At 42.5% G+C, this 27,785-nt stretch overlaps 2 protein-coding genes across 3 annotated transcripts in view; one reads left to right on the top strand and one right to left on the bottom strand.

The window, feature by feature from the left end:
• The window catches only part of MCM9 (minichromosome maintenance 9 homologous recombination repair factor), a 74,445-nt gene that overhangs the window by 32,543 nt on the left and 14,117 nt on the right, over positions 1-27,785 (top strand). Inside the window, exon 8 of one of the 2 annotated variants that reach the window (XM_084622126.1) lies at positions 21,217-21,391. In XM_084622126.1, the coding sequence (XP_084478252.1) occupies positions 21,217-21,391 (175 nt within the window). Of the gene's footprint in view, positions 1-1,592; positions 1,699-21,216; positions 21,392-27,785 lie in introns of those variants that run through there. The other variant, XM_084622127.1, reaches the window with a different exon arrangement.
• On the bottom strand, positions 1,080-17,288 carry ASF1A (anti-silencing function 1A histone chaperone). The gene is made up of 4 exons (XM_084622135.1): positions 16,902-17,288; positions 11,922-12,037; positions 4,547-4,723; positions 1,080-1,481 (listed from the first exon to the last, which is right to left on the bottom strand). The coding sequence occupies exons 1-4, from the start codon at positions 17,008-17,010 to the stop codon at positions 1,269-1,271; spliced, it is 615 nt and encodes a 204-aa protein (XP_084478261.1). The 5' UTR covers positions 17,011-17,288; the 3' UTR covers positions 1,080-1,268.

The raw sequence follows: 27,785 nt of genomic DNA, 5'->3' as shown, positions 1-27,785 counted from the left end.
GTACTATGTTCTTGCCAGGCTGATTACAAATGTTATATCAGCTATAGGTGTGCATAATCTATTCACCTTTTTGCCTTGACTTACATAATAAGATTAATGAGAGGATTTGGAAGAACAGCTAAATCGTTAGTCTTATAATTATTAAATGTCTCAAATCTGTGCAATTACTGCTTGGTCTTTAGCTTCAAGATCTTCAGGTTAGGTATTGTATGTGCACTTGTGTACAGTGGTATTATAGTGGAGCCTGAATCTCAATTTGTACCTTTGGGTACTACTACAATACAAAGACAATAAAATTGTGTATTGAAATGTCTTAAACCCAAGATGTTTTATGAAGCTAAGGTAGGATGAAGCACTTGAACCTCTTATTAACTATCTAAACAGACTACATGAAAAAAGAGGCTTTTAAAAAAGTGAATGTACCAGGCCGTGATTGTACATATAATCCCACAGAGAGCAATTTTTTTCTTACTAAGTATTCATGCTATATCTTTTGAAGTTTAAATTTTGTAATTGCTTGAAACCTTTCAACCAATTGTGCAAACCATTAACATAGTTGAAAGAGTTCTTCGCTGCGCCCTCCTACACCAAATGAAACATTGTTCTTAACAGACTATATAACACGACTTAATAGCAGCAGGAGAAGATTTTTAAAAAATCAAGTCCTAAAATCCCAGATAGCAGATGGCAGATCTCAAATTGCATGCTCTAAGTAACAAGTATGTGCTTTGAAAGGCATAGACGTTTGCACCTAAAATTATACTGTGCTATCTGTTTTCACAGTAGAGAATATTTTAGGATTATTTTTTAGAGATAAAATGCAAAGAAAGGGGGGAAAAAAGTTATCAAAAAAGACAGCTTTGTTCCTAACCTATTATTAAAGGGCAATGAAATAGTATTCAGCATTATTGATATTAGGGATGAGCCCAAGTCGTCACTCTTCCATCTGTGCTTAAATATTTTTAACTTTCTGTTCTTTAGGTTTTTAATTGTATTTACAGAGAAAGAGAAAAATAACACATATGCTTTAATCAGATTAAGTTTAGAGCAAATAAAATAACACATTAGAGAAAAAAAACTACTTAAAAATAGTTGTATTTATATTCCACAATTTGCTCAAATACTGTTTTTTTCTTATAAACTTTCTACAGGATGTTTTAAAACAACTTCTTCACGTTGTTTGTTGACTATGTACTTAAGGAATTTCAGGCAAATAGTTCTGGTTGTTTTTACAGCTTAACACATGTACAGTATCAAAACGATGGTAGTCACATGCAGTCCATATGAGATTCTAACATGACATTTAATGAATTTTCTGATGTTGACCACCCCTTTGATGCTGAAGGTAGTGCATCTGTAGAAAGAAGTGACTGTAGATTTGGGTTACTGCTCTCTGCATCTTCCAGTTTTTCAGTGTTGTCCTCCCAGTTAATGTGGAATCTTGTGACTCTGGGGTTAGATGCCAAAATATTCCTTTGTAGCTGGAGGAGGAGAAAGTATATTAGTCGTGTGTGCATGCAAGATTTCTGTATAAATTTGTACAAACATAACTAATCTCTACGAATTTATGGCACTTGAACTTTAATCTACAGATGCTGCTTATGTATCAGGAACAGATGTTTACCATACAGAATCAATCCATCTAGTCCAATATCCTGCCTCAGTGGCCAAACTCGCTTCAGAGGATGACAGAGCCCTCATCTTGCACCAAGCTAAATGTGCCATGCTCACCTGAAGGGGGTAGATTTCCTTCTTAACATCCCACCCTAAACATGAGATTTCAGTGTGTTTATCTTAGCTTGCATGTATACAAATGTTCAGCACATAATTAAATTATCCAGTCACGGTAAAAAAAAAAAAAAAAAAATTCTAGTCACAGTCTGAGACACTAACCTGCAGCAGTGAATTACACAAACTGACTGATTATATACAGTGTACAAAGTAGTACAGGTAATACAGTTTATTTGCTCTAATTACATCCAGTGTCTTTGTTCTTGTCTGATCCTGCAATCCTTCCTCATGTTAGTAACACTACTTGGAGTTTTTTTTTTCCATAAGTGTGCTTTAGATCACATTTTGATCTTGACTTAATTGTATTTAATTTAATTCCTATTAAAAAAAAATCTGTAAACTTACTTAGCTTTGGAACAAGAAGGTGAACTGGCCCCATTTAGATAGTATTGTTGACCCTTATTTTTCTTTTGACAAGATGACAGGTATGTGTGTATGGATATAGCCAAAAAATGGATTCATTTTTCACTGCCTCCTTTCTCCTTTTTAATTAAGATACTTTGGAAAGTTTGTTGTTAACTATTGAAAATGTGCATATTACAGCAGGGTTTAAGACACCAGAATCTCCCATGTTGCAGAACCATCTGCCCTCATCGTGAAAGCTTAGCTTCCTTAGCAGTGTGAGTTCTGTGGCTCTGATTCTTGCACACACACACTCTTGCCAAATGGAAGGCAGCAATCTACACCATTCCTCGAAGTCACTGCATATGGATCACAGTACAATCAATTAATTATTAAACTAGTCATGGGAAAACTCTGTCCCGGGGCTAAAAACTGACCTTTTTCTCTAAAGAAAAAACGGTCATTGAGTAATTCCTCTTACCCAAATTGACAACCTTTTATTTTCAAACCTGATCTGCTTAGTTCCCCTTCAATTATAATATGTTTTTAACCAATGCATCTTCAACTCAAACTAAATGTCTAAATTCTGCACAGAAGAATTCTAATTTAGCCAAGGATTCTGCACTTTCATAGTTTGCCCTGCCACCAAAATTGCTAGATAAAATTAAGAACCTCTTGGGGTATTGGTGAGTGAAAATAGTTCAAAAGAAGTTTGCTGCTTCTTTGTTAAAAGCAGAGTTAACTTTGCATAAACAAATGATACTAGATTATAGTAGTAGTTGTGGGTTTTTTTGTTTTGTTTTAGTTCAAGTACTTGTGAAGAAACTTGGATATTCAGAGGCCAGAACTTTAGCATTTACACCATAAAAAATGGCATAAAAGGAAATGATTATAAAGGCAAAAATAAAAAATGGGAGAAAGAGAGGAACATATTGTAGATTTAAGGTAAAGCTTTTCAAAAGTTAATAGCAACTTTGGGTGACCAACTCGAGGCCCCTTCAAGTGGCCTGATTTTCAGGAACTGCTATACACCTGATCCCTGAAAATTAGACCCCCGTAGGGTGTCTCAGGGTAGGCACACCAAATCACTGGTCACTTCTGAAAATCATGGCCTTAAGTGTCTTTTAGTGATCCACAATTTAAGTGTAGTTATATCGGGTATCATTTTTTGGGAATGCATGGCTTTTCTCTGGCCTAATTATTGCAATACAGGTATTATTCTGGTCCACTCTTCAGATTGTTTCCTATTATAGGTAAATGATAGGATGTTGTTACACTTTTACCTCATTACCCTCTCCCATTAGCCTTTTAACATCAGTTTATATATATTACTTCCTTAAATTTCCATGCAAATAAAGGCCCTGACCCTGACAAGGTGTTCCATGGAGGCAGACCACTGTGCCCTCATAGAACCCCAATGACTTCCACGGGGGTCTGCCTATGTGGAACACTTCACAGGTGAACAGACATGTGCCAATGCCCTCCCTCTGTGCGGTGCTGTGTTCCAAATAATTCTTATTTGACAAGTCATTTTAATGCTAGTCCTGGTTTAGTTTGACAAAAAACAGACACTTTTTTTAAGCTCATGTTCTTAGTTTAGATTTTGTGTTTTGATTTTTTTAAGTCAAATATGTGACTTATCAACTACGTGTGATTATTCAACCAACTCTAATCAGGACAGTCTCCACAGCCCAAATTTGGCCCATTTCCAGTTTTTGTTAATATGAATATCAATTATGATATTTGTGATATGGATATTTGTCCATTAGGAAGTGGAAAGAGACCAACAACTCCTTTCACATAATCCATGTAAGATGGCAATAGCTTCCGATCACTACTGATCTGGGAAGGATTCTGGATGAAAGACCCTGTATCCCAATCCCCTTCAAAACTATGATAACTATGTGTCACCTTACATTTGTTTTCTAAGTCTTATTTTTGCTTGATTTGATGGCTAGTTTTGTATGGCTAAAGACAGTGATACTCAGACTGAGGCTCACAAGCCGCAAGTGGTTCTTTAATGTGTCTTCTGTTGGTCATTGCAGCACATGATATTAAAATACTGTGATTTAATTATTAACCTATCGGGATGCTTTTGCGATGTTATTAACCAATTGTAGTTGATAAAATAATAATAGTTGGTCAGTCATTTTGCTGTGAGAATTATATATATAAATTAAATATTTCCCCAGCATACTGTTTACATACAAATATATAGTACTATAGTAAATGAAATGATGAATTCACAATACTGTGGCTCTTTGGGGTAATGCTGATCGCTAATTTGGTTCCTGAACCACTGAGGTCCGAGTATCACTGGCTTAAGGAATTGTTTGGTTTTGTTTTTTAAGAAAGAAAGCCTATTATGTTAAACCTTCTTTGGATACATGACCAGAATACAAACATTCCTTACCTTAGAAAAGTCTGGTTTTACTGGAGGATTCTCTCTCAATTCTGTTTCAGTATATTCATTGTTTACATAATAGCCGACTCGAATAAATTCTTGGCCTCGGTAAGTGCATGTAATTAACACAACTGTTACACCAACTGCATCTGCATCTGGAATAAGTCCTGGATTAGGAGCGTCAGCCTAAAATGTAAAAGGAAAAGGTTATTGAAACAATACAGATTGATCTACCTCATCTCCAATTGTATACCATATGGAGATCTAGCAGGGGGGCGTAGGGTTGTATGTCACATCCATCATGTGGATTAAGCAATGGCTGTGCACAAATTTTAAATTGATGATTCATGCATAATTGGGAGATAGAGTGCAAGCACATCTACACTGCTCTCTCAGTAATTGCAACCTTGGATTTAGGGCACTACTCTCTAGAGATACATAGCAATTCAGTCTCCAGGGTTTATTTGTTTTTTGTTGCTTCTGAAACCTATATGAATAGTCAGCTTTTGCGTCTTAAATGGTTTTTTTTGACCAGTTACCAAATAATCTGTAGTTCGGGCAGGTGCACTAATATCCCTCAAACCCTGCTGTGCCACTGTTCTCCACCCCAACCTTGAAAGATTATCCTTGCTGGTTTATTTTTCATGAGGTCTGTGAGGTTACATTGGGGTGCATATGTTTTTATAGCTGATAGATTAATCTGGTAAGGAAAAACTGAAAATCATACTTCAGCAAGAAGAGGGGACTGAATTGCAGTGAGGTTTGAGCTATTCCACAGGCTAATGAGACAAGGAACCAGTATGTCTTTTGCCTTTAGGGTGTCCAAGTGTCCGGTTTTCAACTGGAAAGTCCGGTCGAAAAGGGGACCTGATAGTGTCTGGTCAGATCTACTGACCAAACACCTAAAGTCTAGTTATTGTATGGGGGGAGGTGCGGAGGTGCCGGTTCATCACCAACTTCAGCCCCCCACTCATCCAGGGCCACCTCCTACCTGCATTGGGCAGCTGCAGCTCCTGGCCCCAGCTCCGCAGGAAAGATTCTCCTGACCCAGGCGGGCGGAAAAGGGGAAGAGCAGCGAGCAACGGGGGAGAGGGAGAAAGGGGAGCAAACAGATGGCAGGACCTCGGAAGAAGAGGTGAGGCAGGGGCCTTGGGGAGAAGGCGCAGACCAGGGGAGGTTCCGGCACTCTTGCTGGAGTGTCCGGTTTTTAAATATTACAAAGTTGGCAACCCTATTTGCCTCCCTCCCCATAACTAAATTTGTTACAGTGTGTGTTGTTAAGTGCAACTCTCTCTTCACTTGGAGAGAATTTCTGACGCATTTTCAACCAGTAACTCAGGCCTAATTAATATGCATTAATCTTTCTAAATGATCTAGCAGTGGCAGTCTAGTTGTTAATAAAAAAATGTGCACCATAAAATGGGGCTCAACCCCAATCTTCTGAAATGCTTTTTGGCTGTAATTTATTATTGAATTTTTTTGTTTCACCCTAGACCTAGGACTTGTAACAATGCATGTTTCTTCAAGGGATCATTGCTTAAACTGCTTCATATTTACAAATTTTAAAAAATTCAAAAGCAGCAATTAAGCACTTCACTATTGCTGGGAAAGTTACAGCCAAACATATTTCTAATATTTTATTATACATGCTAGTATAGTATAGTACTGTGGCCTGTTGAGCTGCTTGATCATATGTCATTGGCTCCTGTTTCCTTGATTCTACAAGTATCCATAAACCAACCTAGACACCTTAACTAGGGTCTGTGGCTACTGAGCAGAAGGAAGAGATGTTACACCCCATGGGGACCAGTGTGGTGGGGATAGCCATGCAGTATTATCCAAAATCAGGCAGGGACCAAGGCAGCCAGGCAGTAAATTGAAAGGCTATGACACAAAATGAGTTAAACCTAGCAAGGGAAATAAAAGGCAGTAAGAAAAAATTATAAATACAAAAGGAGCAAGAGAAAGATGAAGGAACATGTAGGTCTACTACTGAGCTGGGAAGGAGAGCTAACAGATCATATCAAGAACGTTGAGGTGTATAATGCCTGTTTTAAGTCCGTCTTCACTAAAAAGATTAATGATGACCAGATACTTTACACAATTATTATTAACAAGAAGGGGGCAGGAACACAAGCCAGAATAGGGAAAGAACAGGTTAAGGAATATTCAGATGCGTTAGATATACTCAAGTGGACAAGACCTGATGAAATTCATCCCACAGCACTTAAGGAACTGTCTGAAGCAATACCAGAACTGCTAGTTCTTATCTTCAAGAACTCATGGAGGACAGGTGAGGTTGCAGAGGACTGGAGAAGGGAAAATATAGCACCTGTCTTTAAAAAGGGGAACAAAGAGGACCCAGGAATTATAGACCAGTCAACCTAACTTAGCTACTTGGAAAGATATTGGAACAAAAATATTAATCAATTTGTAAGCACCTAGAGGACAACAGGGTAATTAGCAATAGCCAACATGGATTTGTCAGGAACAAATCATGACAAACCAACCTAATTTCTTTCTTTCACAGGATTACTGGCCTAGTGGATCAGAGGGAAGAAGTAGATGTGATAGATCTTGATTTTAGTAAGGCTTTTGACAGAGTCAGTCCTACATGATAATCTCATAAGCAAACTAGGAAAATGTGGTCTAGATGAAATTACTATAAGGTGGGTGCACAACTGGTTGAAAGACTAGTTATCAATGGTTTGATGTCCAAATGAAAGGACACATCTAGTGTAGTACGATAGGCGTCTGTCCTGGGTCCAGTACTGTTCAATATTTTTAAAAATGACTGAGAATGGAATGGAGAGTATGCTTCAAAATCTGCAGATGAAATCAATGAGGGAAGGGCTGCTAGCACTTGGGAGGGCAGGATTAGAATTCAAAACGACCTTAAAAATGGAGAGTTGGTCTGAAATCAGTAAGATGCAATTCGGTAAAGACAAGTGCAAAGTTCTATTCTTAGGGAGGAAAAATCAAATGCACAACTACGAAATGAGGAATAACCAGCTACGCAGTAGTGCTACTGAAAAGGATCTGGGGGTTACAGTGGAATATGAGCCAACAACATGATGCAGTTGTGAAAAAGGCATATATCATTCCAGGCTGTACGAACAAGAGTGTCATATGTAAGACATGGGAGGTAACTCTCCCATTGTACTTGGCATTGGAAAGGCCTCAGCTGGTGTACTGTCTCCAGGCCCTGGCACCACACAGAAAGACATGGACAAATTTGAGAACGTCCGGAGGAGAGCAACAAAAATGATAAAAGGTTTAGAAAACCTGACCTAGGGGGAAAGGTTAAAAAGCTGGGCATTTTAGTCTTGGGAAGAGACGACTGAGGGGAGACCTGAGAACAGTCTTCAAGTATGTTCAAAGCTGTTATAAAGAGGATGGTAATCAATTGTTCTTCCTGTCCACTGACATTGAAGGTGGGACAAGAAGTAATGGGCTTAATCTGCAGTAAGGGAGATTTAGGTTAGATATTAGGAAAAACTTTCTAACCATGAGGATAGTTGAGAGCTGGAATAGGCATCCAAGGGAGTTTGGGGAATCCACGTCACTGGAGGTTCTGGCTTAACTCCACTTACTACAGTTATGCCACCAGAAAATTTGGCCCTATATGAAAATATACATACTCGTGCACATACAATAATTGCTTCTTCACCTGCCAATGAAATGCAGAGGCTTCTGGGGAGAGATTTAGCAACTCCATCAATGCACAACAACAGATTTATACAGAGTGTGAAAATAATGCCTTGAAACTGCAGGGAGCATTTAAATAGGCAGAATTTAATTAAGCAAATAGTGTTATAGAAAGGCATGGACCCATCTAAACTAGGAGAATGAAGCATTCAGCAAACATTTGAAGTTTTTAAACCATGATTTGAGGACTTCAGTAGCTCAGAGATAGGTGAGAGGTTTTTTGCAGGAGTGGGTGGGTGAAATTCTGTGGCCTGCATTGTGCAGGAGGTCGGATCATAATAGTCCCTTCTGACGTTAATATCTATGAATCTACGTTCTAGTCTGTTGCATTCTATATGGGTTCTTATATAGCACTCATCACCGCAGTATCTTAGTGCCTTCCAGTAGTGCATTAAGTGATGCGACCCAAAACATCTGTCACATGTTGTGTGTTCTCTCAGTGTTGGTTAATGTGCATTAACACATTTTTAAAGCCACTTCGCACCTGGCATAGACAAACACTAGTGACCTTTAAAATATGTTATCTGGTCATGGTCATTAGCTTGTCCCTTACTAGTAACCACAACCAGTTAACATCTTTTTAATTTTAAATGCCACTGTCTTCATCTATACTAGGTACAAAGCATTGTTTAACAATGTGTTAGTCAACATATTGACAGGTTTCAGAGTAACAACCCTGTTAGTCTGTATTTGCAAAAAGAAAAGGAGTACTTGTGGCACCTTAGAGACTAACCAATTTATTTGAGCATAAGCTTTCATGAGCTACAGCTTATGCTCAAATAAACTGGTTAGTCTCTAAGGTGCCACAAGTACTCCTTTTCTTTTAGTCAACATATGTAAACTATTTAGATGTTTGCCAAACTCACCTAATTTTCCTAGTCTAAACAGCACCACCAAGTCACACTTTTGTACAGAAAGTGCTGAGAGATCTTTAATGTCCACAGGTGTTCAGAACTTTGATTTTACCTCGTATCAAAAGATTGCACCTTCAGCAACACAGCATCTTATGCTGGGGCGTTGGTTCAGTTACTGACTCAGAAGGAAGAAAATACTGCCTATTGAATCATCAGCATGACTTCCTGCAGTGCCCTGCTTTGTTCTTGGCGGCAGAGATGTTGGCTTTCTAATGGGCAGGGTGGGGAGATGCTCCGCTGGGCTCCTCCCTGGCCCCCACCCCCACTCCACCCCTTCCCCCAAAGCCCCATCCCTGATCTGCCTCTTCCCGCCCTGTTCCACCCCCTCCCCCTCCCCCGAACGTTCTCGCTCCTCCCCGCTAGTGCCTCTTGCACGCCACGGAACAGCTGATCATGGGAGGCACTGGGGGGAAAGGGGAGGTGCTGATCGGCGGGGCAGCTGGCAGGTAGCAGGTACTGGGGGAAGGGGGAGCTGATTGGGGGGGCTGCCGGTCGGTGCTGAGCGCCCATTTTTTTTCCATGGGTGCTCCAGGGCTGGAGCACCCACGGAGTTGCCACCTATGCTTGGTGATCTCCCATTTAATTATTAACCAGGCCCAGGCCCTCTTATGACATTTGATGATCAAAGTTTAATATACTTTGGGCTGCAGGTACTTTCCTAAAGAAAAAGGTAGGAGAACTTCACTGTGTTACAGGAGAGCTTGTACAGAATCTTGCACAGGATATATTCCAATATAACCAATGTTCTCTATGCTTAACTCCTAGTTTGGCTGAGAGAAGATAAATATTCATAGTTGAAACATGATAAATGATTCCTTCCTGTGTAAATTTCATATCTGGGGGACAAGTGAAGTTTGGACAATCAGGGTTACCTGTATAACATGACCAAAATGTGCCTCTTTAGATAACCAACATCAGCTCTTCCTCCTATCTCTCTCTACCACCAGTAACATTTATAACTTAAAAAATATTAATTGTAACTTTTAGTTTTAAAAATCTTCACCCAAACTAATGTATCTTTAAAAACGCAGAAGCATAAATGCCAGCTCATCTTTTTGAGCATTGTACCACACTGCAACCTGTTTCCAAGGGCATCAGAAGGCTACAGACCACTTCTGTCAATTTACATAGTAAGTTATGACTAAAGGGTTAAAACCTGATAGAGGAAGAAATTCTAATAAGAGAAGTAATTTGTCATACATCTGCTTTATTTGTAGTGGGGAGAAAATAGCCCCATTATTGAAACCTAATTAATAGGGAAGTGCATAAAGAATGATTTGTATATAGAAGGCTGCTAAATGTACCACCTTCCTGCTGTTTTTGCTGTGCTTTTGACCTACCCTGTAAAATAAAGTTTTCCTTTATCCGAAAGTTTCAGATGTGCTCTGAAGCATTCGAATAATTGGGATTTACATGCTTATTCAAGATGCCGTAGACATTTTCTACACACACCATGACACCACCCTTAAAACAATTGTATAAACTGTCAGAAAGATAGAAGCTCATTCATGTCTTCAGTTATTTTCTTTAGTTATATGCGTGAACTCCAGTGTATCTTTGCCATAAAATCACAGCAAAGTGCAGTTCTCATGTGGGAGTGGAAGTACAGTTCTTCCGGAAGGAGCTAATTTTGGTTTTAGTCTGACACTTCTGCCAGTGCATTTTAGTCCCGTTTTACCCGACGAGGCTAGCATTGGATAAAAAGAGGTTGTGCTGAACTGAGGCTGTGTCTACACTACAAGCACTACAGTAGCGCTACTGTAGTGTAGTCACTTGTTTTCCGTCACTATAGTCAATCCACCTCCTCAAGAGGCAATAGCTAGGTCAATGGAAGAATTCTTCAGTCAACCTAGCTGTGTCTCTGAGGCTTAGGTCGGCTTAACAATATCTCTCAGGGGTGTGTGAATTTTTCACACCCCTGAACGACACAGATAGGTTGACCTAAGTTTTAGGTGTAAATCAGCCCTAAGTTTTAGGTCTGAGTCATGGTTTTGTGATATGGAGAAAGCACCACTGGGAATTAAAGTGAGAATGAAACCAGACCAGTGCATTAAGCCACCTCACTGCATTCTCTCCCCATTTTCCCTTAGGTACTGCCTTATTTGTAACACTTTGGCTTTGTCAGTTGGTAGCTCTTAGGATTTCCAAACATCTGAAAATTTGTGGGTGAATCCTAATCTTCATGTGTCTCCCTGACGTGCTTCAATGCTACATTGAGAATCCCAAACTTATTTCAGGACTTGGGACATTGTGTTGCACCATGGCATGAAGATCCAGACATCACAATGCAATATTGTGTTGCTGAACAAAGATAAATAGATGGCTGTCCTGTTGAGTTTTACCATGAGCTGGTCACTGGGAGAAGGGGCGTAGACTAACCTTTTATACCCAAAGTTTCCCACAATTGCTACCCCCACCACAACCTCACGAGTGGTACAAATGTTGGGAAGTGCTATCATAGACCAGCTAACTGGCATTTTTAACTACTGTGTTGTCTAACTTTGCCCTGTCTACAATAGCCCCCTCCTCCCATTCCCTCACTGATACCACAAGTGGAGCTGTAGCAGTAGGACATTTCGGAATAACAAGTGCTCATGCAGACAAGGCCTTAAAGTCAGGAACAGTAGATTTAAGGAGTTGACACAAAACGGTGTGTGCTAGGAAAAAAATATATTATTGAAATGCTGCTTTGCTTTAGGCTGTCCCCTTTAAACATCGAATTAACTCAATTGTTTTAGAAATATTGAAAATAATAAACTTACCTGAAACACAAACATGTGCCTTCCTGCAGGAACAGGTCCTACTAAAACGGAGTCTAAAACTTGATCATACTCCTCACTTTCTGCTGAACCCACATAAATTATTTTCCATTCCAAATCTACATTAAAACAAAAACAACATTTTAAAAAATGCCCACAACTTTCACATAATTTAATTGTCTCTCTTTGAACAAGTCAGTCCATAGCTCCAAGTGAGGGTCTCAGGTCTTGCTTATTTAGGACTTCAGTCCAAAACTGCCTCCATAGCTGCTGGTCCATAAAGACTAAAGGCTTGTCTACAAGGGGAAATTTACTAGCATAATTATACCACTTTAGTTATACCAATACAACTCGACATGAGCTTTCTAAGCCTTTGCTGCCAACATTATTCAGAAATGGTATGCCCCCAGGAAAGGGCCATGACATGCCATTTTTGGACACAGGCTTCTCACGGATGGAGAGAGAGGGACACTGAACATAGTGACAGTAGGGAATAGTGATGTGTAGAAAGTGAAGAGCTCATTTACAGGAGGTAGCCATGACACACACCCACACAAAATTTATATTGTGATTACAGAATACTCTCAGTAAAGGTTTTGGTGTTTGGATGTAACTGAATCTTGAGCTGGAATTTATAACCATTTTATGTAAAATCTAATGTATTTTATTGTTTCATAATACAACTTAAAGAAACCAAATAATACTAACAGTTCATAGGTTTCCTGGCCCATTTGTATTGCTGTGCTTACTCTCTGCCCCCACTCCCTGTTTAAAAACTGAAACTATCAACTACCATCCATTAGCTCTTACTTCTGCTTATTTTTAACTTTTTCTTTCTGGTTAAAACACACACATGGCAGAACTAACCTGCCAGAATTCTTGCATTTTAAACAGACAATAAAAGGTCACTGATGGGTTTTTCTTCTTGAAAGATGCCATTTGTGATGATTTACTTTTTTTAAATTGGAACTTATTTGAAAATCTGTTTCAAAAGAGTGCCTTGAAAAAAAAAAACCTAGTGTGACACATTTTCATCTTGTCTTTCAGTATGGAACAATGCCCTGATCATGCATATACCATCATTAGCGCATATTCCTGTGCTATTCCATAGTCTTCAACAATACACACTGCACTGGTGCAAACAGGAGTCTATGCTAGGCATTCCTGATGCAGGAAGGTGCCTAGGGAGGTGGTAGAATCTCCTTCCTTAGAAGTTTTTAAGGTCAGGCTTGACAAAGCCCTGGCTGGGATGATTTAAATTGGGGATTGGTCCTGCTTTGAGCAGGGGGTTGGACTAGATGACCTCCTGAGGTCCCTTCCAACCCTGATATTCTATGATAGGAGCCTAAGGGCTTGTCTACACTGGGAATTTACAGCACTGCAACTTTCTCGTTCAGGGTGTGTGAAAAAAACACCCCCCTGAACGCAGCACGTTTCAGCGCTGTAAAGCGCCTGTGTAGACAGTGCCCAAGTGCTGGCAGCCACGACCACAGAAGCCACTTTAAAGCGCTGCCAGTGTAGACTAGCCCTAAGTAAGGAAGAAAATGCAACATTGTAACACAACTTTGCTGCTTTATGATTCGAGTCACTATTTTTCATCATTTAACACAGCTTTTTTTGTATGTTTATTTTTTATATGGCATTACTTGTAGGATTCAGGAAGGCATTTCTCTCCCCTTGTATAGCACAGCGTAATTTTCCAGGTGCTGGATGGGAATTATTTGCCTACCTTTGAAGTACCTGGTATTGGGTACTGCCAAGACAAGATATCAGACTAGACAGGCAAATGGTCAGATCCACTACGGCAATTCCTATGTAAATATGCCATACATAGTTGAGGAGTGTTGTGTAGGCCAGGAAAGTTCATAGCACATCCATTATAAGCCACTGTTCCAAAGCACTGTATAAGTCATTCTGTACTGATAGTTTAACATCTCAGACTAGGAATAATATGGGGGTGGGGGGCCAGAGGGAGTAAAAGCTACTTCATAAATTATATGCTAAAAAGATAACTATCAAATCCTACTGATGGGCACACAGTCCTAAACAAGTAACTTTTAAAATAGTTTTGACAAAATAGATTAAGTTAAAAAATTTAATTGGCAAGGGATTGGTCTGATTTGGAGAGGAAAAAAATACAGTGAATGATCAAGACATTAGAGTTTGAAAATTAAAGCAAGGATACACCTTTCTTCATAAAATGTATGAAGAAAAGAAGATTATCTGTAATAATAAGAATTTTAATGACTTATATCAAGGATTCTCAAATTTCATTGCACTGTGACCACCTTCTGACAACAAATTTACTACATGACCCCAGGGGGAGGGGCAGAGCCAAAACCCCGTCACCCTGGGTGGGCAGAGCAGGGGCCAGAGCCCAAACCCTGCCACGCCGGGTCAGGGGAGAGGGGGCCACAGCCCAAGCCCCACTGCCCTGGGTGAGGGTGAAACTTGGCCTTCAGCCCTGGCTCCCTGCAAGTCTAATGCTGACCCTGGCGACCCTATTAGGGGTCCTGACCCACAGTTTGAGAACTGCTGACTAATATGAAAGATCACAATATCTGTGGCCATGTGGAGGTGGACACACAGTGAGTGGTGGTTATGCTATACCTGCACTTCTCATTCTCAGTTGAAAACAGGGATAATAATGCAAAAAAAATTGAAGTAAGCCATCTTTATTCTGCTCGTTTAGCCACTAATCAACCTGGCCCAACTTTCATTTAAATCCATGTAGTGTTGAGTGTGATGCACACAGATAGGAAGGGAGGGTTGAAGTCTTTGCAGCACTGGTGTAATCCGTGTCTTGTCTGGAGCACCACCAATTAAACAGGCTGCTGCATTCTGCACCAGCTGTAGCATCCAAGTAGTTTGAAAGAGTAGCACCATGGCATAGATGCCTTGTTTACACTAGAGAAATCTTTAAAAAATTTCTCACCACCTCAGCACAGGTGTTTCCCACATACCTGTACAAACAATGGCAGCTGGCCTAAACTAACACTTCTACCACTGGTTTCAGAGTAGCAGCCGTGTTAGTCTGTATTCGCAAAAAGAACAGGAGTACTAGTGGCACCTTAGAGACTAACCAATTTATTTGAGCATAAGCTTTCGTGTAGCTCACGAAAGCTTATGCTCAAATAAATTGGTTAGTCTCTAAGGTGCCACTAGTACTCCTGTTCTTTTTACTTCTACCACTGAGAAAACTGGTGAGCTGCAATAATGCTAGAGCAACAGTTAGAGAATTTAAAGAAAATCTTGAGTGTAGTCAGGGCCTCTACGGAGAGTACCAGCAAGTATGATCATTAGACCAAATGCATTTTGTGTAAGCCACCAACACATAGTAAAATAGCAGTGACTGAAAGTTACAGATCTGGGCTGGATTTGAACTGGTGACACAAAGGTACAAAACACTCCATATTATCTCATTTCCAAAGCTTTGAACTGTTTAGTCCCCCATAAAATTAAAACAAAAATAAGTATGTTCATTTCCCCCTACCCCTTAAATGTTGGGATCCCCATATATCAGATGCCAGCGACAGTGGTGGGGTGACTAGCACCTATTGGATCTGTCGTCTTCACGGCGGCACAGCGAGTGCAAGCTGCAAATCAGTTGTGGCCACAGGCACTCCCACTCCTCTCTCCAACACTTAAGTAACTCTCAGACTGGTCACTAATAGCTTGCTTCATTCACCTGTTGTGCCAGTACTCCTGAGGGAAGCCAAAGGAAGCCCATTCCCAGTCCACAGTGGTGAGACCAGTGGTCCCAGAGGGCTCCTCTGGCCAGAAAAGAAACAGACTTTGCTTTCTGCTGTAAAAATCCTGTTTATTAACTTGCAGCACTGGCCCAGTACACGGTGGGGTCACTGCTGTGAACCCTTCTGGACGATTCCTGCAGAATGCTGTAGTATTTGGTGAGAAGAAAAGGAGGACTTGTGGCACCTTAGAGACTAACCAATTTATTAGAGCATAAGCTTTCGTGAGCTACAGCTCACTTCCTGAGAGTAACCAGCACTGGAGGAGTCGCTGCTGAGCGATGCAAGAGGTTAAATGCCTCGTCCACCCTCTGTACCCGGCAGTGGGTGGGTACATTGCCGACCTCACTCCCTGCACAGTGCACCCCGCTCTGTATAGGCTGGGGAGCAAAAGACTAGGTGTCAAGACTGAACCGGAGATCCCCAGCTGGCAGGACATAGCATGGTACACCTGGACCCCCCCGGCCACCAACAGCAACTTTCAAGTGAGTTCTAAAAATATTATTTCATTCCCCCACCCTCCCTCTCCGGGGGGCTTAGTACCCACAATACTACTAAATCTGTAAAGGGATCCAGTCGGCTACTTTGATTATTTTCAGACATTTTGTAAAATACTAAGTGTTGCAGCTACCTTTGAATCTCTACTTTAAGCAACCCTCCCGCCGCCCCCCGAAAGATCCCCCCCCCAAAAAAAATTCAAATCGAATGTCAAGACAATGAAAATATTTCCTGGGATGTGTTTTTCCTCACTTAGTGTAACGTTTCAGCAGCATCTCGCGTTGCTCTGCTCAGCAACAGTTCACCTCAGCAAAAGGGATGCATGCTGAGATGTGCTCGTTAACCCCTCGTACACCCCCCCCCCCGCGCACACACACATCCACACACACACAAAGCTGGCAACATGGCCACCACCACTCAAACAAGTTCCTGGCAACTTAAGCTTACGTTACAAAATGCAGCGTTTGGAGCCGAAATACAGCAGCCCCCAACTCTGCAGCAGAGGACACAATCATCAACTTTCCCTTGCCTTTCAACCTAAACGCGCCAGCCTCAGACAGAGCATTGCTACACAGCGTTTAGATGCCTGCCAGCACATCTGCCTCTAGTCACACCGAGGCAGAGAAGGAGAAACTGTTAAATAGTAGAAGCAGGCCTTTGCAAAGTTTAAACCTTTTAAAACCAGAAACCAGTAGTCCTGGGTTATAAAATCCGTACTGGGAAAAAATCTACTCACCTTCAGACAGATCCTCTATGCACTCAAACGTGATTTCGAATTGAAAAGGATTGTAGAAAGGAGAAGGATTATCCAACACCACTACATTGTTCACCTGAACCTTTGCCATATTTTGAAAAAAATACAAACAATAGGAAGAGGGTGTTAATGCAGCACAATAAAGTCCAATGTGTTATTTTTCTGTGAAGCACAAACTCCAGGGCTAGTACTTGATCAAGCTTGTAGAGCTATGACTTGAGAAACTTTTTTTTTTCTTTTATTTACACCAGGAACACTCCACACTGTTTTGCAGCTTTCCTATTTCACTAAACTACAGCCCATTCTGCTCTGTTAACTGGCAGCCCTGGCGCTGATTGGCTGCACACTGAGCTATGACCCTCCTCCTGAAGCTTCCTGAAAGAACAAGATGGGCTCCTTTGCTCTGAACGGGCTTGAAAATATCAGCTGCTGCTCCGCCTGCTGGCCCAGAGTAGGGGAAAGGCTTAGAACAAAGTGGCATGACTGACTCTGGGAGGAATGGAAGAAGGAAGGGCGAGCTCGTTTGACATTGCCGGAGCACTGAGCCCACAAAACGTGTGCAAGGGCATCGATGGCTCGAGCTGGCTTTTTTTGTGTTTCTTCCCCTTACTTTATTTAACTCCCTCCCTTTTTTTTTCTCTCTTTTTCCTTCCAAATCCAAAGTCTCTGTGCGGCTGGATGTTGAATAGAATTATTTCATAAGGAAAACAAAGATGTAGTTGCTGATTTTTTTTTCTTGTGCTAGTTTTAAATCTGTTAACCCCAGTGGCGTTACTCCTGATTTACAATGGTGCATCTGAAGTCATGAAACCCTGACATGAGTAGTCCTTACTGAGGGCTTGGCTACTCTTAAACTGCTGCAGCAGTGCAGCTGCACCACCTTCAGTGTTTCAGTGTAGATACTACCTACACTTGATGGGAGGGCTTCTCCTGTCAGTGTAGGTAATCCACCTCCCCAAGAAGCAGTAGGGCTCGCTAGCCCTGGTCTAGACCAGGGGTTAGGTCAGGAGCCATGTCTCTCCGCGGTGTGGATTTTTCACACCCCGGAGAGATGTAGCTATACCAAAGTAAATTCCTACTGTAGACCAGAACTCATACAATTAAAGCCATTGAAGTCAAGGGCACTGTTAACTTGACGAGTGAATAGGTGAAGAAGGGCTGTGGGCTCAAGCTTATGTTATGTTTGAGGGCATGCTTTCCATAAATGGCTTTTCAGTAAAAGGGATGCTAGATTATGAGGATGTGGAAGAATAATCATTATAGGCCCTGATCCCACAATGAGCTCCACCGTGGGCATAGGGGGCAGCCTGCACAGAGCTCACTGTGGGTTTGGAGCCTCCGTGTTTAAACAGTATTGATCCTCATTTAAGTACCTAAAGAAATCTCAGCTTTAGGAAAGCTATTGCATGAGCATGTTCTGTCAGAAGCAACCTTCATTCCCTACAACTCACCACCATGGCAAACTTAGATGTGTAGAAAAAAAATCAAAATGTTTTAAGGTGAAATCATAAATCAGGAAGTGAGGTACAATGGGCTTGTACATCCCATCAAGGTCCATGGGGAAGGGGCCTTCTGCATGAAGATCTTACTCTTTGCCCATGGAGAATGGGGCAGTGACCCAGATCTGTGGCACCAGGCTCCTTATCTCCAGCCTCTGAAGAGAGCAACTGGCAGGGTCAGGGATCTGTGGCTGGGGAGGGGACAAGATGGGCAGGACTTGGGTGAAATGCTTTCTCTCCCAACTCTATGGGGAACCTACCCACAAGTAAATACAGGCTCAGGCTGTATTAATTTCTGAATTGAGCCTTTGAGTGTACTAGAATGTCTATGTAAGACAGTGTTTTGGGGGCTACTGCCTGCCTGGAAAGCAAGAGCTATGCTGAGAAGGAGCCACAGCAGAGCTGTAGAGGGCAGTGCTGGGGCACAGAGATTCTGTGTGGAAGCCCTTGGTCTTCAGCAGATCCCTGAGGTCACAGTGAGTTTTCCTCTCAGATTGCTCCCTCCTGTACATTTTTCCAGTGCAGGGAGCAATCTTGGTCTGTATTTACAAAGAAATTATACTGTCCTGAATAGGTGATCAGTGTTTACTAGTACTTTCTATGGCAGGGGTGGGCAAACTTTTTGGCCTGAGGGCCACATGGGGGTATGGAAGTTGTATGGTAGGCCATGAATGTTCACAGAATTGGAGTTAGGGTGCGGGAGGGGATGAGGGCTCTGGCTGGGGGTGCAGGCTCTGGGGTGGGGCCAGAAATGAGGAGTTCATGGTGCAAGAGGGGGCTCTGGGTTGGGGTGGGGGATGAGGGCTCTGGAGTGGGGCTGGGGATGAGGGATTTGGGGTGCAGGAGGGTGCTCCATGCTTGGACCAGTGGGTTCAGGGGGCGGGAGGGGGATCAGGGATGGGGCAGGCTGTTGGGGCATGGGGGAAGGTGAGGGCTCTGGCTGGAGGTGCGGGCTCGGGGGTGGGGCTGGAGATGAGGGGCGTGGGGTACAAGAGAGAGCTCTGGGCTGGGATCGAGGCATTTGGAGGGTGGGAGAGGGGTCAGGGCTATGGCAGGGGATTGGGTGCAGGGGCGGCTCAGGAGTGCAGACTCCGGGCAGCGATTACCACAAGCAGCTCCCAGAAACATGTCCCCCCTCTGGCTCTGAGGCATGGCCAGGCGGCTCTGCACGCTGCCCCGTCCACTGGCCGAGGTTCCTGACCAATGGGAGCTTTGGGGGCGGCACCTGCAGAACCGCATGGCCACATGTCCACGTACTATGTAGCATCCAGAGAGGGTCATGTCGGCGGCTTTCTGGGAGCTGCGCGGAGCGGGGCAAGCCCTCAACCCCGCTCCCTGGCTGGAGCGGGGCAAAACCCTGACCTTGCTCCCCAGCAGGAGCTGAGGGCCAGATGTGGCCCATCCCTGTTCTATACCTATCTATCACAGTGCTAGAATTTATTTTGTTTTTTGTAATTCTGCTATTTAAACCAGCAAGGTGATGTACTGCCTATGTTATCCTGCAGTTAGTACGGTGAATTAAAACCCAAGGGAACTAGGGAGGACGGTTCATCATAGTGAGTTTCCCTAAAAAACATGCAATATGTCAGTAAGAAATTTCTGTTTTCATTGACTCTTCACTGACTATTGGGAGTACAGAACTGCACTGACAAGAACTGTATACCCGCCAGAAGGTTGTGATTTCTGGTTCCAGTGCTCCATTAAGGTCCTTGGGCCCATTGCAGTCCTAGCGGGAGGATCTTTGGACTGGATGTGTCCCTAGCACTCCATAATATCTTTAGGAGTTATGGAGTGTGGGTTATAGGACCGTTTGTGATTCAAGCAGTGATGGAGTGGAGAAAAAAGAGCTGGAGAGGGAGAACAAGGGGAACTAGACAGAAGAGGTAACAGATAGAAGAGAGATCAGGAGAAGGGGAGTTGCAGATGTTTAAGGATGGTTGGCCATCCTAGTAGTTGGAGCTGCAACCCCAAATCCCCTCATGTTACATAAATACCTACTAGTACCATTGTCCTAAGGTTAACTCCTCTTCAGAACTAACTACTATATGCGAGGAAAAAAAACTGACTCACTGGAGAAAGTGAAAATTGAATAGTCTTGATATGTAAACAAGAAACAGGTCAGGCAGCAGTTCAAACTCTTCATGCACTCAGAGCTGTGAGGCTTAATTCCAGCAGTGTCACAATCATCAGTTTCCATTTGAGATGCTTTGGGGAACTTTTTCTTTGGTTTTAGTTCCCATGCATTTCCACTCTCAGGTTTCACTTTAAATTTTATGTTCTAATGAACCCAAAAATCAAAGGGAAACTCTGTCAGAACAAGTTCAAAGTTTAGTCCATCACTTCTGTTTCGTGAACTAAGGAGTGGGTCTCTGTTAAAAGATATGTTAAAATATTTTTATTTTGCAGAGTTTGTTGCATGGCCTTTTGATGCTTATAGATGCTTTAAGTGTGGATAGTGGGTCAGACATATTCCTGGTATAACTTTGCTAATATCATTGAGTTTGCTAGTCCTCTCATCCTAGTTCCTTTTGTAAATTTGTTCATATCATAAAACCATCACCTCAAAATTTGGCATGGTTGGCAGATTTTGCTCCACAGACCATTACCTGGGCTCTAATAGATGGGATGTCATACCAGTAGGTCTGAATTGAGGTGCTTTAGCAGAGCTATGCGTTGAAGCTTGCACATTGCCTGCATTCTCTCTTCCTGGCACTAGCTAGTGTATTTAATCCCTCCCTTTCACTCAAATGCATGCACACAGTTTTGAAAAAGATTGAATTGAAATAAATATTCTTCAGGTTTGACGGTAACTGCGGTGAAGGATTCTGGAGAATGGAATTTGGAAGCTGGAGCACTCGTGCTTGCAGATGGAGGTCTTTGTTGTATTGATGAGTTTAATAGCATCAAGGAACATGACAGAACCAGCATACATGAAGCAATGGAGCAACAAACCATCAGTGTAGCTAAGGCAGGGTAAGTGGCATTTAAATACATGTGATGAAATAACAAAATATCTTTCCCCTGAATTCCAAAATATTAAAATGAATGTTAGATCTAGATTTACCCCCTGACCAATTTAAATATTTCCTATACTGTACTATACATTTTTGTGTTAAAAGATACTCTTAGACTATGAGTCAGAATGTCAAAGGAGGGTGCAATGGACCAGTGAATGCATATAAATAAAATACTTATGGATCCCCTGCATCGTCTTTGGAAAATCTGGCCATTGCATATAGACAGGGCACTTCAAGAAGAGTGTTTTGGAGGGCGGGGTACTGTGGGGAGTGAAGCAATTTTTAAAATGCAAGTTGCAGTTCAGAAGCCAGGACTGAAAACACTTTTTTCTTTTCCCTCCATGAATAGCAAATAATTAGTCAAGCAGCAAAAGAAGAGGGAGCAATTCCTAGGCTGCTCGCTTTTATATGGTGGCCCATCTAATGAAAGAGACTACTGGCCACTAACCTGTGAAGGGGAAATAGTATATGCTGCTTCTGAAAACTTGGATTTTTTAATTCTGTGGCAAGTGAAGCTACTGGCCAAATCCTCAGTCTGTCCACAAAGGAGACAGACAGCCTCCCTAATAGAACAGCTGGAGATTTCCCTAAGGTAGCAGAATCTCTGGCTGGCACAGAGCCAGCATAGCCAGTTCTATCCCACCCTCTCTGCAGTTCAGATGTGTCAAGGGTGGAAGGAGGTGGGCCCAGGGCAGTTTGCATGCCAGTGATCTTGGTCTAGCAGAAAGGCTTCAAGGGTGTTGTGACTGCCTGTGTAAGTTAGAGCAGTCTTGAGGCTGCTCTTAATTACACCAGGGACTGAATTGGCCCATAGCTGTCCTCAACCTTGGGGGGGATACAAAGCTGGTTTTAAGCCACCTTTGTCCCTGCCTCCTCTGGTCCTGCTATTATCCTAGCTTGCCAGAACTTGATGTTAAGGAGGTAGGTCTTCTTAAAGAGCCCACTCATAAATGAGTTATTTACATAACTAAAATCCATTAACTGGTTTATGAGGCAGTAAGTTCTTAGCTATGTAGGAATGCCATTGTTTGACAAGACATGCAGACATACTTAAAGAGTGCATTTACCTCAAAATCTGAGGACTGCAGGGTGCTGCAGGAGTTAAATTTGAAGAATGACCTTGCAATTAAGTGACCTTGCTACCTGAGGTGACTGCACCAACTGATCTCCTTTGTAGACTCTGGTGCCAGCAGACTATGCGCAAAAAAAAACAAAACAAAAAAAAAAAAAACCTGGGTACCTAAAATTAGGTTCCTAAACCCTACATTTAGGTACTTACATGCAAATGGTCTGGTTTATGAAGGCACAGAGCCCCTGCACCGATAATATGGTCTCCTGTCTTTCATCCAAAACTTTCCTCCCATTCTCTGTTACTGATGAAAGAGTATGAGAATGTACCACCAAAGAATGTACCACCATTCCCCCTGTCACTGATGCTTGGAACCTGGGAGTCTTCAATTCCTCCCTTTCCCTTTACATCTAGACTGTGTCCAGTATCTTGCTGGTTTTTTCCTGCATAACCTATATCTGAAATCAAACTTTTTCTTCCTGTCCAGTCACACACAACTCTTGTCCAGGCCCAAATCTTCTCCTGTGCTGATTGCTGTAATCTCCTCCTCTTTGGTATCCTGATATCCACATCTTCTTGGCCTTTCAAACTGACTCCCTATTTTGAGTATCTCCACTGACTCTTCCTTTTCCACACACATCAAATTCAAGCTATTTGCTCTTCCCCCCGCCACACACACAAGGTACTTTATGCTCTGTCCTTCCCTCCTTATTTGCCCCTGTCTCTTTTTAGTTTTTCCTGCACCCCACATCCTCAGCCAACGACAACAGCTTTGAGACCCCATTCATCCGTTCCTTCCACAACCATCCCAGGGTTTTTTCCCACATTGCCGTACGCTGAATGGCCTTTCCTCATTTAAATCCCTCCTCAAGACTTGCTTCTTTCACAAGGGCTACAAGAAATTTGCCAAGTAAGCCACTGATCTCATTCAACTTACAAAAGCAAGCCAACAAACCTACTTCACCATCTGGTGCACTAACTTACTCTGAGTTACTGAATCCCTAACAATATTGCCCTTGGTCCTGATTGTGGATTTCTGCTAACCACCTCCCTTTTGGTTTAACCTTTGCCCATGTTGGAGTTTACAGCTCAGCTCACAGTTCTTTTCAGCATAACTGGAACTGCCTACTGTGCATACGGGGAAAATCATCTCAGAAGTGTTGTGCAGACACAGTTCACTAGGGGCAAGTCCCACTTTACATTAACCTTACACAGACACAACTGCCCACAGCGAACATAACAAACATAGCAGAGAATAGATCCTTAGGTTTCTAGCCCAGACTGTTGCCTTCCAAATGTGAATCAAGTATAAAATGATTAATTTCTGTCTAAGCCTGGAAACAGACTGAAAAATATCTGTGAGATAAGATGGGTGAGATAGCATCTTCTATTGGACCCAAGGCCGGCTCCAGGCACCAGCGTTCCAAGCAGGTGCTTGGGGCGGCAGTTAGAAAGAGGCGGCAGTGTTTCCGCCGCCGCGGCAATGCGGCGGCGGCTTCTCCGTCCCACTGGCCGTGGCGGTAAATCGGCAGCAGCTTCTCCCTTTTGCCATCCGCAGCGGCAGGTTTTTTCACTGCTTGGGGCGGCAAAAACGGTAGAGCCAGCCCTGATTGGACCAACTTCTGTTGGTGGGAGAGACAAGCTTTTGAGCTACACAGAGCAGTTCTGGGAAAGGTCCTGAGAGCGTCACAGCTAAATACAAGATTAAACAGATAGTTTAGCATAGGTAATTAGCACTTGTTCTAAGGGACCATTCAAGGTAAAGTGGCTATTAACACCACTGTAGTCACAGGACAAAAAGGGGGGTTAGTGGGTAGAGATTGTTCTAAGCTCCCCCCCACACCACCCCCAAAAAACACCTGTAAATCAAGAACAGACAGCCCCATTCGCTTAAACTAGCCCTCTGAAACTCAATGAACTTAAATTTCAACACTGTTAACCACTTCACTGCACAAACATATAGCTAACTACCCTTATCTCACAATCCCAAACTGTGTTCCATGCCTTCTGGGGTCTTCTGCCAAGCTGCCAAAACCTCCAGAGTCCCCTCTAACAACTTCTCACAGGTAGCTGTGTGTTTGTTGTCAGTGCAAAAATCTGTAGCATAATGAACATTAAAACTTAGGAGCGGAGTAGAATAGAGTGAAATTAACTTTCAAAATACATAAACCAAGGGTACAGAGTGGCTCATTTCCATATTTAATTCAATATGAGCGACTCCAACCAGGTACAATGGCTGCTCCTTTTTGAGCAAGCCAGTAGAAGTCACCAGCGTCTAATAGTTAAGGTGTGCTGGGGCTCCCTCTCCTGCAGCCCTCTGCTCCAAACTGTGGGAGGGCTGGAGCGGAGGGGAAACCTGGCTCACCACTGTTGCTTTTTGGGGAGAGGGGTGACCAATCAATCTAAACAATTACACTCCATCCCACCATCAACCTCAGCCTGGTCCAGTCCACACAAGAGATCCACTTCCTGGACACTGCAGTGCTAATAAACAATGGTCACATAAACACCACCCTATACCGGAAACCTACTGACCGCTATTCCTACCTACATGCCTCCAGCTTTCACCCTGACCACACCACACGATCCATCGTCTACAGCCAAGCTCTGCGATACAACCGCATTTGCTCCAACCCCTCAGACAGAGACAAACACCTACAAGATCTCTATCAAGCATTCTTACAACTACAATACCCACCTGCGGAAGTGAAGAAACAGATTGATAGAGCCAGAAGAGTTCCCAGAAGTCACCTACTACAGGACAGGCCTAACAAAGAAAATAACAGAACGCCACTAGCCATCACCTTCAGCCCCCAACTAAAACCCCTCCAACGCATTATTAAGGATCTACAACCTATCCTGAAGGATGACCCAACACTCTCACAAATCTTGGGAGACAGGCCAGTCCTTGCCTATAGACAGCCCCCCAACCTGAAGCAAATACTCACCAACAACCACATACCACACAACAGAACCACTAATCCAGGAACCTATCCTTGCAACAAAGCCCGTTGCCAACTGTGCCCACATATCTATTCAGGGGACACCATCAAAGGGCCTAATAACATCAGCCACACTATCAGAGGCTCGTTCACCTGCACATCCACCAATGTGATATGTGCCAGCAATGCCCCTCTGCCATGTACATTGGTCAAACTGGACAATCTCTACGTAAAAGAATAAATGGGCACAAATCAGCTGTCAAGAATTATAACATTCATAAACCAGTCGGAGAACACTTCAATCTCTCTGGTCACGCAATCACAGACATGAAGGTCTCTATCTTACAACAAAAAAACTTCAAATCCAGACTCCAGCGAGAAACTGCTGAATTTGGAATTCATTTGCAAATTGGATACTATTAATTTCGGCTTAAATAGAGACTGGGAGTGGCTAAGTCATTATGCAAGGTAGCCTATTTCCCCTTGTTTTTTTCTCTCCCTCCCCCCCCCCCCCCCCCATGTTCTGGTTAAACTTGGATTTATGCTGGAAATGGCCCACCCTGCTTATCATGCACATTGTAGGGAGAGTGGTCACTTTGGATGAGCTATTACCAGCAGGAGAGTGAGTTTGTGTGTGTATGGGGGTGGGGGGGTGAGAAAACCTGTATTTGTACTGGAAATGGCCCACCTTGATTATCATGCACATTGTAGGGAGAGTGGTTGCTTTGGATGAGCTATTACCAGCAGGAGAGTGAGTTTGTGTGTGTGGTTTTTGGAGGGGGGTGGGGGGGTGAGAAAACCTGGATTTGTGCTGGAAATGGCCCACCTTGATTATCATACACACTTTAAAGAGAGTTGTCACTTTGGATGGGCTATTACCAGCAGGAGAGTGAGTTTGTGTGGTGGGGGGGGGGGGTGAGAAAACCTGGATTTGTGCTGGAAATGGCCCACCTTGATGATCACTTTAGATAAGCTATTACCAGCAGGAGAGTGGGGTGGGAGGAGGTATTGTTTCATGGTCTCTGTGTATACAATGTCTTCTGGAGTTTCCACAGTATGCATCCGATGAACTGAGCTTTAGCTCACGAAAGCTCATGCTCAAATAAATTGGTTAGTCTCTAAGGTGCCACAAATCCTCCTTTTCTTTTTGCGAATACAGACTAACACGGCTGTTACTCTGAAACTCTTCAGATTGGTATTTAACGTAATCCAATGACCTAATACTGAATCTGTTTTCAACTTTTTCTCCATATTTACCTTTTTCATATGAGCAATTCGAATAAAGCAGGACACAATATCCCCAGTGTGCCACGTATCCACTCATGAAGGTGTTGCCTACAACGAATATGCAAGGCTGAAAGTGTGCCATTACAAGTCCTCTTGTCCTGATGACCTATTCCAGCAGTGTGGATGGGAACTCCCCATGTACTTGAACCATGCTCATGGCTTGGACTTGCTATGGTTTGGTTCAGTCTATGCTATTAAATAGATCCATGTTTTAACTGGGTCCCCTGATATAGCTGATTTTGTTTTGTAGATGGGAACTTAGAACACAGTTTTGCTCTCAGCACACAAAGCTTCAGTCACTTGCTTTACAAAGGACTGTATTTACTTTGGTATTTTTAAATAATTATAATATTACACAGAGAAGTAAATGTTGCTTTGTTCATTTAATCTCTCTTTGTACTGGCTGGGAACCAATGCTCTTTCCTTGTGGTGTGTACTGTAAATCAGAAAGCTAAGATTATTGGCGCTAACCTACATTCAGGTTCTGGACATGAGGTAGCAGCTAGCCTGGAGCTGACTGGAAATAGGTTGGTGATAAACCAAATTTAGAATAACTCTTCTGTTGCCTTAATGAAGGATTGTGCTATGACTACTGGGACAAAAGTGTCCCACTGCAACTAAAAACACAGGAGCCAAGACAACGTGATTCAAGGAGAAAATACCTTTTTCACTGTAAAAAAATATGTAAAATGCTTAGCCATAGGAACAGTATATATATATTTCTTTTTTTTAACCCTGAATTGAAATATCTGAGCTATTAGCGATTATCTTTGAAAAGTCATAGAAGATGGGTGAGATTCCAGAGAACTGGAAAAGGGCAAATACAGTACCAATCTATAAAAAGGGGAATAAGGACAACCCAGGGAATTACAGACCAGTCAGCTTAACTTCAACACCTGAAAAGACTGATTAAGCAATCAATTTGCAGACGCCTAGAAGATAATAAGATAAGTAACAGTCAGCATGGATTTGTCAAGAACAAATTGGGTCAAATCAACGATTCTATGATTCTATGAATGGTGCTATGCAAACATAAAATATGATTATTTTAT

This window comes from Lepidochelys olivacea, assembly GCF_965140295.1.
Source record: "Lepidochelys olivacea isolate rLepOli2 genome assembly, chromosome: 3".
In the NCBI taxonomy this organism is placed as follows: Eukaryota; Metazoa; Chordata; order Testudines; family Cheloniidae; genus Lepidochelys; species Lepidochelys olivacea.
This window is presented reverse-complemented; position numbering and strand designations above follow the sequence as displayed.

What these genes read in the sequence shown, in the direction of transcription:
- ASF1A (XM_084622135.1), bottom strand. Translation starts at nt 17,010, where the DNA reads ATGGCAAAGGTTCAGGTGAACAATGTAGTGGTGTTGGATAATCCTTCT. An exon ending in CATAGAGGATCTGTCTGAAG is followed by an intron (nt 12,038 to 16,901) that starts GTGAGTAGATTT and finishes GTTTTAATGTAG; the next exon opens with ATTTGGAATGGAAAATAATT. An exon ending in TAAAACCAGACTTTTCTAAG is followed by an intron (nt 1,482 to 4,546) that starts GTAAGGAATGTT and finishes CTCCTCCTCCAG; the next exon opens with CTACAAAGGAATATTTTGGC.